The 12507-nt window shown below is 39.0% G+C and overlaps 1 protein-coding gene across 1 annotated transcript in view; it reads left to right on the top strand.

Moving 5' to 3' along the window:
• SLC25A17 (solute carrier family 25 member 17) overlaps nt 1–12507 on the top strand; it is a 55332-nt gene that overhangs the window by 24329 nt on the left and 18496 nt on the right. Inside the window, exons 5-7 of the mRNA XM_007523406.3 lie at nt 10297–10413; nt 11862–12007; nt 12094–12189. Coding sequence (XP_007523468.1) covers nt 10297–10413; nt 11862–12007; nt 12094–12189 — 359 coding nt within the window. The remainder of the gene's footprint in view (nt 1–10296; nt 10414–11861; nt 12008–12093; nt 12190–12507) is intronic.

The raw sequence follows: 12507 nt of genomic DNA, 5'->3' as shown, positions 1-12507 counted from the left end.
CCCCCCCCCCTCCATTTCTCTCTGTCCTAACAATGATGACATCAATAACAACAACAATAATAACTACAACAACAATGAAAAAACAGCAAGGGCAACAAGAGGGAAAATAAATATAAATTTTTAAAAAAATATATTATTACTATTACCATTATTTTGAAGATAGAGCCAGAGAGAGAGACAGAGAGTGAAAGAACACTGAAGCTTCCTTTAGTATGATGGGAGCCTGTCTTGAACCTGGGTCACACATGACAGAGCGGCACCCTATCCAAGTGGGCTATTTTGCCAGCACATATATCATTAAGTTTTGGGGTTTTTCTCCATGGAATGTTGTCCTTTGCTTGGTTTTATAGACTGCGAATTTTAGTAAAGATTTGGGCCCTTAAGTATTAGGAGTGCCTTTTCCCAGAACTCTTAAAATTCTAGTGATTAAAGAACATATCTTCATCTGTTTTGGCTTAACAGATGAACAAAGTACTTGAATTTCTCAGATAAAAAAACTTTGAAATCAAATTTTTTTTACAAGGACTGTTTTTCTCTCTTTTAAATGATGTAGTGCACCATTGTACTTGAAATTGTCCTTAGAATCCTCTTAGTCTTTCAGCTCATATTAATAGTGGGATATAAAAGCAGAATTTTAAATAACATTGAATTCTTAATCTTGGCTGTGTTGCCTCTTGAGTGTTTTGTATGTGCCTACCTCTTGAACAGAACACATAGCGAATTTTAATTTTTAAAGAATATATTTAATGTACACCCTCTTTCATTTGTTTAGTGCCTGTCTACAATATCAACAGAAACTTGAGATCTCTGGTTCTGAGTTCTCTTATTTTCCTTTTCATCTTAAAAAAAGAAAGAGAGAAGGAAAAAAGAAACAGACTACCCAGTAGAACTTTCAGATCTTATTTTTCTTTTAAAGAGTATTATACGTGGCATTGAGTAGAATACATTATAAAGTTTGGGTCCGTATTGATAGTCTTCTATCTTCATTTCTTGAGCACTAATGCTTTTATTTTGTTTGTTTTATGCAACACTGGGCAATGACTCAGACTTAGCACATTTTCCCCACTGGGCCCACTGTTTTCATTTTTCATTTAGAGAAGAGAGACAGAAGACAAGTATTCCAATGCCAATCTACTACCCATGGAGCTCCCCTAGTGTCACCTATGGTGCTCCCTATGGTGTGGTTCCCAGGACTGAACCCAGCACCCTGGGCATGATAAGGCACACATTCTATTGGGTGAACTAGCTCCTGGATCCAAGCACTAGTCCTTTTTTTAAAATAAGGCTAAATGAGGGCCAAGATGACCAAATAGAGAGGTCCTGTGTTTCTTTCCTCCTGGCATCAACAGGAGTCTAACCTGGCATGTAAGGGGTGGGGTGTACTGAATTCTCAGCATCCTAATCTATTTCTTTTTTTTTTTTCTCCTCACCCGCCCACCCACCCCAGAGTCTTTTACTTTGGTGTAATACTCCAATTCCATTTCAGGTTCGACTTGTGTTTTCTTTTCTAATCTTGTTTTTCAACTTCGGCCTGAGAGTGAGATCATCCCATATTCATCCTTCAGTTCCCGACTTATTTCACTCAACATGATTTTTTCAAGGTCCATCCAGATCGGCTGAAAACAGTGAAGTCACCATTTTTTACTGAGTAGTATTCCATTGTGTATATAGACCACAATTTGCTCAGCCAGTCATCTGTTGTTGGACACCTGGGTTGCTTCCAGGTTTTGGCTATTATAAATTGTGCTGCCAAGAACGTATGCGTACACAGATCTTTTTGGATGGATGTGTTGGGTTCCTTAGGATATATCCCCAGGAGGGGAATTGCAGGGTCATAGGGTAGGCCCATTTGTAGCCTTCTGAGAGTTCTCCAGACTGTTCTCCACAGAGGCTGGACCAATTGACATTCCCACCAGCAGTGCAGGAGGGTTCCTTTGACCCCACACCCTCTCCAGCATTTGCTGCTGTTACCTTTTCTGATGTATGACATTCTCACAGGAGTGAAGTGGTATCTCATTGTTGTCTTGATTTGCATTTCTCTAACAATCAGAGACTTGGAGCATTTTTTCATGTGTTTCTCAGCCTTTTGGATCTCTTCTGTGGTGAATATTCTGTCCAAGTCCTCCCCCCATTTTTGGATGGGGTTATTTGTTGTCTTGTTGAGTCTGGCAAGCTCATTATATATATGTTGGTTATTAAACTCTTATCTGATGTATGGCATGTAAAGATCTTCTCCCATTCTGTGAGGGGTCTCTTGGTTTGGGTAGTGGTTTCTTTTGCTGTGAAGAAACTTTTTAATTTGATGTAGTCCCATAGGTTTATACTTGCCTTAGTCTTCCTTGTAATTGGATTCGTTTCATTGAAAATGTCTTTAAAATTTATGGGGAAAAAAGTTCTGCCAATATTTTCCTCTAAGTATCTGATAGTTTCTGGTCTAACATCCAAGTCCTTGATCCACTTGGAATTTACTTTTGTATTTGGTGAAATACAGTGATTCAGTTTCATTCTTCTCATGTTTCAACCCATTGTTTCCAACACCATTTATTGAAGAGACTCTGCTTTCCCCATGTAATAGTCTGGGCCCCTTTGTCAAAGATTAGATGTCCATAGGTGTGGGGCCTCATTTCTGGGCTCTCAATTCTATTCCACTGGTCAGTGTGTCTGTTCATGTTCCAGTACCAAGCAGTTTTGATGACAATGGCCCTATAATACAGTTTGAGATCTGGCAGTGTGATGCCTCCGGTTCTGTTCTTTTTCCTCAAGATTGTTTTGGCAATTCTAGGTCTTTTCTGGTTCCAGATAAACATTTGTAGCATTTTTTCTATTCTCCTAAAAAATGTGCTTGGGATCTTGATGGGGATAGCATTAAATTTGTAGATGGCTCTGGGTAATATGTTCATTTTGATGATGTTAATTCTTCCAACCCATGAACATGGAATATCTTTCCACTTCTTTGTGTCTTTTTCAATTTCTTTGAGTAGTGACTCATCATTTTCAGTATACAAGTCTTTCACTTCTTTGGTTAGGTTTACTCCTAGATATTTTATTGTTTTTGTTGCTATAGAAAAAGGAACTGATTTCTGGATTTCAATTTCTTCTAACTTAGTGTTTGCATAGAGGAATGCCACTGACTTTTGAATGTTAATTTTATAGCCTGACACATTACTGTATTGCCTGATGATTTCCAAAAGCTTCTTGCTGGATTCCTTAGGTTTTTCCATGTATACTATCATGTCATCTGCAAATAAGGAGAGTTTGACTTCTTCTCTTCCAATCTGTATGCCTTTAATGCCTTGCTCCTGCCTGATTGCTATGGCAAGAACTTCCAACACTATGTTGAATAGTAATGGTGATAGTGGGCAGCCCTGTCTGGTACCTGATCTGAGGGGAAATGCTTCCAGTTTTTCACCATTGAGTATGATGTTAGCTGTAGGTTTGCTATATATAGACTCCACTATCTTCAGGAATTTTCCATCTATTCCCATTTTTTTGTAGTGTTTTGATCATAAAGGGATGTTGGATTTTGTCACAAGCTTTCTCTGCATCTATTGATATGACCATGTGGTTTTTGGTCTTGCTTTTGTTGATGTGGTGGATCACATTGATTGATTTACGTATATTAAACCAACCTTGCATGCCTGGGATAAACCCCACTTGGTCATGATGAACAATCTTTTTGATATACTGCTATATCCGGTTGGCTAGAATTTTGTTCAATATTTTCGCATCTATGTTCATCAGAGATATTGGTCTGTAGTTTTCTTTTTTGGTTGTGTCCCTATCTGCTTTTGGTATCAGGGTGATGTTGGTTTCATAGAAGCTGGCAGGGAGTATTCCAGTGTCTTCAATCTTCTGGAAGACTTTTAAAAGTAGAGGTTAGTTCTTCTTTGGATGTTTTGTAGAATTCATTTGTAAAACCATCTGGTCCAGGACTTTTATTTTTGGGAAGATTTTTGATAACTGTTTCAATTTCATTAGCTGTGATGGGCCTGTTCATGTTATCCACTTCCTCTTTACTTAGTTTTGGAAGTTGGTAGGTATCTAGGAAATCGTCTATTTCTTCCAGGTTCTCTAGCTTGGTGGCATATAGTTGTTCATAGAAGCCTCGCATGATATGTTGAATTTCTGCAGTGTCTGTTGTGATTTCTCCTCTTTCATTTACTATCCGATTTATTTGGGTCTTCTCCCTTTTTGTTTTGTGAGTCTGGCTAAAGGTTTGTCGATTTTGTTTACTCTTTCGAAGAACCAACATTTATTTTCATTGATCTTTTGTATGGTTCTCCTATTCTCAATGTTATTTATTTCTTCCCTAACTTTAGTGATTTCTGTCCTTCTGGTTGCTTTAGGGTTCCTTTGTTGTTCTTCTTCGAGGTCTTTAAGATGTGCAATCAGGCTGTTTATTTGTGCCTTTTCTTGTTTCCTAATGTGTGCTTGTATAGCTATGAACTTCCCTCTTAGGACTGTTTTAGCTGTGTCCCAAATATTTTGATAGCTTGTGTCTTCATTTTCATTGAACTCTCGAAACATTTTGATTTCTTCCTTGATTTCCTCTTTGACCCAGAAGTTGTTAAGAAGTGTACTGTTGAGCTTCCACTTTTTGGGACTATTACTAATCTTTTGTTGATTGTTAAGTGTTAGTTTAATTCCACTGTGGTCTGAGAAGATGCTTGGGATGATTTCAATGCTCTTGAATTGGCTGATGCTGTCTTTGTGGCCTCACATATGGTCTATCCTTGAGAATGATCCATGTGGATTTGAGTAAAATGTGTATTCCAGTTTCTTGGGATGAATGACTCTGAAAATGTCCAATAGTTCTAGTTTATCTATCTCTTCATTTAGCTTCCTTATGTCTTTACTGATTTTCTTCCTGGATGATCTGTCAAGTTGAGAGAGTGGGGTGTTGAAGTCCCCTACTATGATTGTGTTACTGTTAATATATTGCTGTAGCTCTTTCAGTAGAAGTTTGATGTATTTAGATGGCTTCTCATTGGGTGCATAGATGTTAATAATTGTTAAGTCCTCTTGATGGACTGATCCTCTGAGCATTAAGTAGTGTCCATTCCTATCTTTTTTAATCTTATCTATTTTAAAGTCTATCATGTCAGATATGAGAATAGCTGTTCCTGCCCTTTTTTGTGGGCCATTGGCTTGTATGATAGTTTTCCACCCTTTCACTTTAAGTCTGTGTTTGTCTTGTTGAGTTAGGTGAGTTTCCTGTAGACAGCATATTGTTGGGTTGTGTTTTCTGATCCATCTTCCTACTCTGTGTCTTTTAATAGGTGAATTCAGGCCATTGACATTTATTGATATCAAAGATTGAAGATATTTTAACGCCATTCTTGTAGAGTTTTAGAGTGTTTTGATATATGTCCTATTTGTAGTGGTCTGGTTGTTTATAGGAGACCTTTCAGAACTTCTTTCAGGGTAGGCTTGGTGATGGTTGCTTCCTTCAACTGTTGCTTGTCTGAGAAGGTTTTGATGCTTCCATCTAGTCTGAATGACAGTCTAGCAGGATATAGTATTCTTGGCTGAAAGCTTTTCTCATTGAGCACTGGATAGATATCTTGCCATTCTCTTCTGGCCTGTAGTGTTTGTATGGAGAAGTCTGCTGCTAATCTTATGGGTTTTCCTTTGTAGGTGACTCTTTGTTTTTCTCTTGCAGCCTTGAGGATCCTTTCTTTATCCTTATTCCTTTCCATTCTAAGTATGACATGTCTTGGTGTCTTTAGGTCTGGGTTAATTCTGTTTGGGACCCTCTGGGCTTCTTGAATCTTTATGTCTTTGGTGTTGTCTAGACTAGAGAAATTTTCAGCTATTATGGTCTGGAGAATGCTTTCTTCCTCTCCTTCTCTTTCTTCCTCTGGTAAGCCAATAATGCATATATTGTTTCTTTTGAAGTCATCCCATAGGACTCTGTTGTTGTTTTCAGCATCTCTTAATCTCTTTTTGAGATCTCTTACTTCTTTTTTAGTTGTCTCTAATTCATCCTCAATCTTGCTAATTCTGTTTTCAGCCTCATAGATTCTATTCTCTCTGCCCTCTACTGCTTTCTGGAGTTCATCTATTTTGTTGTCCTGCTCTGATACTGTTTTAGCTTGTTCTGCTAGTTGCCTTCTTAGCTCAGCGATTTCAGCTTTCAGCTCTCTAATAACCATGAGATTATTAGCATTTTCTTCCATATTCTCATTTGTTGTTCCTGCATTTCTGATTACAATTTTTTCAAATTCTTTACTCACTCCTGTTATTATTTCCTTAGCTAATGTTTGGATGTTGAACTTGTTTTGTGCTTCACCCTCTGGAGGACTTTTAGCTGGACTCTTGTCCTGGTTCGAGTCTCCAATATTTTTTCTTGTTGTTTTAACCATTTTATATATTATGTTATGAGTTCCCTTTATCAGTACTTTTCAAATTATTGATCACTATTGCCTGGATTGACTTGTGTCTAAGTAATTTAATTAAAGGTTTTACCGTTGTGGAAGTTAACAGTTTTTTCAATCCCTGAGTTGGAGCTCAGTGGTGTAAAAGCCTCTTTTTTTTTCTTCCCTGTAGGCTATGGGAGCCTGAGGGCTTTTAAACTATCAATAGGCTTCTTAGCTTAATCACTGACTCCTGACCAAGAGATAAAGCAGGGCGTGGCAGAGATAATCCAGTGGTTATGCAAAGAGACTTTCACAGCCCCTCAGCTATGCCACCGAGGTATAGGTCTTCTCCTGAGTTTCCCGGTTAGATCTCTGTCCCCTGGTGTCCCTCCTTGTTGCTGCTCCAGATTCTGAGGGTAGTAGCAATGGAGACTCAGAGTTGCACTTGGTGAGTCTCTGGGGAGTTCTTTCCTCCCTTCAGCTGTCCCCTTGTTGTGGAGCAGACTGGAGGTGGTGTCTCCACTGATAAACTGTTGAACTGTTAGCAGTCACTTAATCTCTCCTTAGGCCCCTCTCTCCTCTCTATCACCAGCCATGCATGTTTGTACTCACGGGTGATTTACTGGGTTCCTGTGGTCATTCTAGTCCTGTCTTGTTTCGGTCCGGGTGGTCTTCTTTGGTATTCCTAGTTGATCCGGGAGAGGAGAGGAGAGGAGAGGAGAGGAGAGGAGAGGAGAGGAGAGGAGAGGAGAGGAGAGGAGAGGAGAGAAAGCGATCTCTATTTCTATTACATGAAACAAGAAATTAAAAACTGTGAAATGGACAGAGAGAAGAGTTGTGGCAACCCTGCTTGATGATGATCCAAGTAGTTTGTCCAGACTCTGATGGGTGTCATATTGGAATTCATTTTCTATAGTAATAGATCTTGGGGACAGATAATGAGAGGATTTTCTTTCTGACTTAAACCCCAGTGTGTGCACAGAGCTGCTGATCCTAGATTGAGGCTCCAGCTACATTTCAAACCTGAACCCCACCCCACAGAAATACAGTACTGTTGAGCACCTTGAACTTTTGGTTGCTACTTAGGTTCAAACACATGGTTCTTTGTGTTTCTCTCTCTCTCTCTCTCTCTCTCTCTCTCTCTCTCTATATATATATATATATATATATATATATATATATATATATATATATATGAATGAAATTCCTGGAGCATATATGAATGAAATTCCTGGAGCAGTGGAATTGAGGATATAGAAAACCTCAACTTTGCAAAATAAATAAATAAAAATAACCACCTAACACTAATAAGGACAATATGAGAGAAATATGAGTGTTTCTTGCATTTGTATTACAGGGCTCCAAGAGGAGGCAAGAGATCGGGATATAGTGTGTGTGTGTGTGTGTATGTTGAGAGAGAATACCCAGTAGGGTCCAGGTAGTGGCATACCTGGTTGAGTGCACATATTACAATGCAGAAGGACCCACCTGCAGGGGGAAAGCTTTGCAAGTGGTGTGAGGCAGTGCTGCAGGTGTCTCTGTCTCTCTCCCTATCACCCCCTTCCTTCTTGATTATTGGCTGACTCTATCCAATAAAATAAATAAAGATAATTTTAAAAATTAAAGAAAGAGCATACAGTACTACTTCACTATCTGTGGAACTCCCTCTGGTGCTATGATACTCCCATATGCTGCCAAAGTTGTAACCCAGGGTCTCACATGGCAAGATGTACACCTTACTGGGTGAACTGTCTCCTGGTTCAGGGACAGAATCCTTAGTCAAAGAAATAATAGGTGAGAATTTCTCCCTAACTAAAGAGATAGGGTATGAATAGATACATTTAAAAAGATCACATGCTAAATCTACTACAAGAAAAGGTAAAATACATAATTTATAACTATAACAAAATGAGTAGGCTGGGTGGTGGTGCATCTGGTTGAGCAAAAGTTACAATGTGCAAGGAACTGGGTTTAAGCCTGTGGTCCCCAACCACAGGGGGAAGCTTCAGGTCTCCCTCTCTTTTTCTTTTTTCAGTTTATCTCTGTCTCTATCCAATAAGTAAATTAATTAAATATCTTTAAAATTTCTCAGGCAGGGGAGATTATACTGGTTATTCAAAAAGATTTTAATGCCTGAGGCTCTAAGATCTCAGGTCTAATCCCCTACACCATCATAAAGCAGAACTGACCAGTGCTCTGGTCTCTGTTTCTTTGTGTATGTTTCTCTCTGTACTTTTCTCATTAAAATCAATATAGATAAAATGTTAATTTAAAAAAAAAGTTCACATGGTTTTAAGTGACTATGGATCTGGGGACAAGTAGAAAGAAAGTGGGTACATTTCAAAAAGAACTCCAACAGGCACAAAGGGTCAGGAAGAGTTCCTCATCATTGGGAATTAGAATAGGCAGGCAGCAAGGAACAGTTTCATGAAACACCATGGGTACAATTTCTCATCTCCCTATGATAAGTGTCTGCAAAATACTCTCACTTCTAACTTGGGTCCTCCTCCAACATCATGCACCATGACCCCAACTCACCCCCCCACCAAAGTCCTCCCTGCTCTAAGTACTAAATTTTAAGTTAATAATTTTGTATAACCTGTGAATGATAAAGATATCCAAGTGACCCTTGGCAGATAAAAAGGTTTCCCATCCATGCTCTAAAGGAACTTACATAAAAGGAGAACACAGAGTAATTTTACCCATAAGGGTAAATGAAGCTGGGGCCAGGCAGTGGCTCACCTGGTTAATTGTTCACATTACAGTGCACAAGGATCCGGGTTCAACCCCTTGGTCCCCACCTGCAGGGGAAAGCTTCATAAGTGGTGAAGCAGGGTTGCAGGTGTCTCTGTCTTTCTCCCTCTCTATCGCTCCCTCCTCTCTCAATTTCTGTTTGTCTCTATCCAATAATAAGTTAAATTAAATTAAAAAGAAGCAGAGCTAGAGAAATCAGTCAAAGTCAAATGAAGACAAATCTTTGGACTCAACCTGCAGAAATGAGGTTACCAAGGAGGTCTGAGGGAAGAGGACTGAGTTGTAAGAGTATAGGAGTGGGTGTGGTAGACTCTGGTGGAGGGATATTAAGACTGTGATGTGGTGGTTGTTGTGTGGGAATATATATATGTATATATGAAATTTTATTTCTAAAATATTTATAGTCTTGGGGCTAGGAAATGGCTTATCCAGTCAAGGGCATATTTTACTGTGGGTTCAACCCTTAGCTACCACATCGGGTCGTACCTGTACAGGAGAAGTTTCCCAAGATGTGGAGCAAAAGTGTGGTGTCACACCTTCACTCTTTTTTTTGTCCCTCTCTCCCCCTCTCCTGTTCCCCATTTTTTAAAAAAGAAAGGAAGGGGAACTAGGCAGTGGCACAGCAAGTTAAGCACACATGGCACAAAGCTCAAGGACCCCTGTAAAGATCCCAGTTCAAGCTCCCGGCTCCCAATCTGCAGATGGTGAAGCCGATCTGCAGGTGTCTTATCTTTCTCTCCCCCTCTCTGTCTTCCCCTCCTCTCTCGATTTCTCTCTGTCCTATCCAACAACAAACGACATCAACAACAACAATAATAACCACAACAAGGTTACAATAACAAGGGCAACAAATAGGAGGGGGAAGGTGGTCTCCAGGAGCAGTGGATTCATGTTTCGGCGCTGAGCCCCAGCTATAACCCTGGAGGCAAAAAAATTTTTTATACATACATATGTATGTGTGTGTATATATATATATATATATATATATATATATATATATATATATATATATATGGTTTTTGTTTCACTCTGGCTTAGAGAGACCATGTCTTAGTTCTCTTCGTAGATTGGTGGCTGGTGTATAACTGGAACAATAGTGTATAACTTCAATATATGAAGGCAAATATTAAAAGTTTGTGTTTTGCGTGCCCTTTGTCTCTTTTTTTTTTTTTTTCCTATAAAGGAATTGTGAATGTGTTGCTAACAACTCCACTCTGGGTAGTAAACACCAGACTGAAGCTGCAAGGGGCAAAATTTAGGAATGAAGACATTGTACCAACAAACTACAAAGGTATTATAGGTCAGTGTCTCTTGGGTGACTTCCTAACTACAGATATTATTTTTCCTTTGTCTTTTGTTTGTTGTTTTGTTTTGTTTTTATTTTGTTTTAGATAGAGCTAGAGGCAGAGAGGGAAAGAGAGGGTGAAGGGACCACAGCACCAACGTAGTGGGTGCTAGGCTTGAAATTGGGTCACACAGCAAAGCAACTCACCAAGTGAGCTATTTCACCAGCCCATTTCCATGTGTAGCTGGGTTTTATTGCCATGATCCAGCTGTATAGCAAACCTCAAATCTCAGTGTCCAACAACAGTAAACATTTTTTAGTTCATGTATCTATCAATTGATAAGAACTTGACTCACCTAGGCTAACTCCACTCTGGGAATCTTGGCTCCCCATCTCTCCTTTTCCAGCCTAAGCATATTTAGTGATGGCAAAAGCATACGAAGATTCAGACATACAAGCATTTTTAAGTCCATGCTTAACATCTTCTCTACTAACATCCTCTTGGCCAAAGCATGACCAAACTCAAACTCTGTCATCACTGGGGCTTCACTGCTTCAAGCCTGTTACTATTAATTATTTTAACCAGAGCAGTTCTCAGCTCTGATTTATGGTGATGCTGGAGATTAAACTGGCAGCTCAGAACCTCAGGTGTGAAAGCCATTTACATATCCATTATTTTGTCTCACATAGCACATTTATGCTGTCTCATTCAGCACTAAGCCAGCTTTTTCAGGTTGAAGAAAACAGAGAGACAGAGGGAGAGATTCTACAACATCAAAGGGTCTCCAGTGTGGTGGGAGCCTGGATGAAACCTAGTTTTATGCATATAACAAAACAGATGTACTCTCCAGGTGAAATACCTCACCAGCCCAAGCTTCTGATTTTTAATACTATCACACTGCATTTTTTTCCTTTCATATGTTGTCATCTTTGCAACGAGGATAGTGATTTTTCTTACTGACAATCCTGTAAGATGACCTCCTGGGAGCTATATATACTGGATTGATTGTGGAACATTTGGTCTATAAGATCACAGTTTTGTGTACTAACAGTTCCCTGTAGTGGTGATAATTGCGTAGTAAAACTTGACATTTTGACCCTAAGTTGTCAGGAGGAGTTGCCAGTGATTGAAATTTGTCTCAATAATTTGATGGCTGTCAGTGCCTGCTGTTTATCGAAAATTAATAATTAGGCTGAGGAGACAGCATAATGGTTATGCAAAAAGACTTTCATACTCTAGGTACCAAAGGTCACAGGTTGAATCCCCAGCACTATCATAAGCCTGAGTTGAGCAGTGCTCTAGTAAGAAAAGTTATCTAGTGTACTGGCCCCTAAAATATCATTACTAGAAGAAAAGTTTGATAGAATTATCATAGTTTTTGTTCTGGTTAGATTTGAACAGAATTCACATTATCTTCTCTAATTACAGTACTATCACTGAAGGTTCTTGATTTCTTGCTCAGATGCTTTCTACCAGATCATTCGAGATGAAGGAATCTTAGCCTTATGGAATGGTACATTTCCCTCCTTGCTATTGGTCTTCAATCCTGCCATCCAATTCATGTTCTATGAAGGTTTAAAACGACAGATTTTAAAGAAGCGAATGAAGGTAATTCTTGATTTTCAAAGCAACAAAATAATCTATGACACCTTATTGTTTGGACTGATGTGGTTTGTCCTTTCTTTGCTTTCTAGCTTACTTCTATGGATGTGTTCATCATTGGTGCAATAGCTAAAGCAATTGCCACCACAGTCACCTACCCCATGCAGACGGTACAGTCAATTCTGAGGGTGAGTGCTGAGCTTCTCCTTGTATTTAGCCTAACAACATTCTAAAATATGTGGCTTCTCTATTTAAAGCAATCTTAATAAAATGGTCAGTTGGTAGACCAAAACATTCCTCATCCATTTTTACATTTGTTTCATGTTTTGTTAATCAGACTAACATTCCGTTGGTTTCTTATTTGGTCTGGAGTGAAGTTTACATTTGTAATTTCTTGGGTAACATGGTGTCCCAGAAAACTCAAATGTGGAGGAAAGTTCTTTACTTGTGAAAGCTGTTTGCTTCCTTCTCATTCAAGTTGATTTGTTTGGTGCTCAGTATATTGT

Source organism: Erinaceus europaeus, chromosome 4 (assembly GCF_950295315.1).
Source record: "Erinaceus europaeus chromosome 4, mEriEur2.1, whole genome shotgun sequence".
Taxonomy (NCBI): domain Eukaryota; kingdom Metazoa; phylum Chordata; class Mammalia; order Eulipotyphla; family Erinaceidae; genus Erinaceus; species Erinaceus europaeus.
This window is presented reverse-complemented; position numbering and strand designations above follow the sequence as displayed.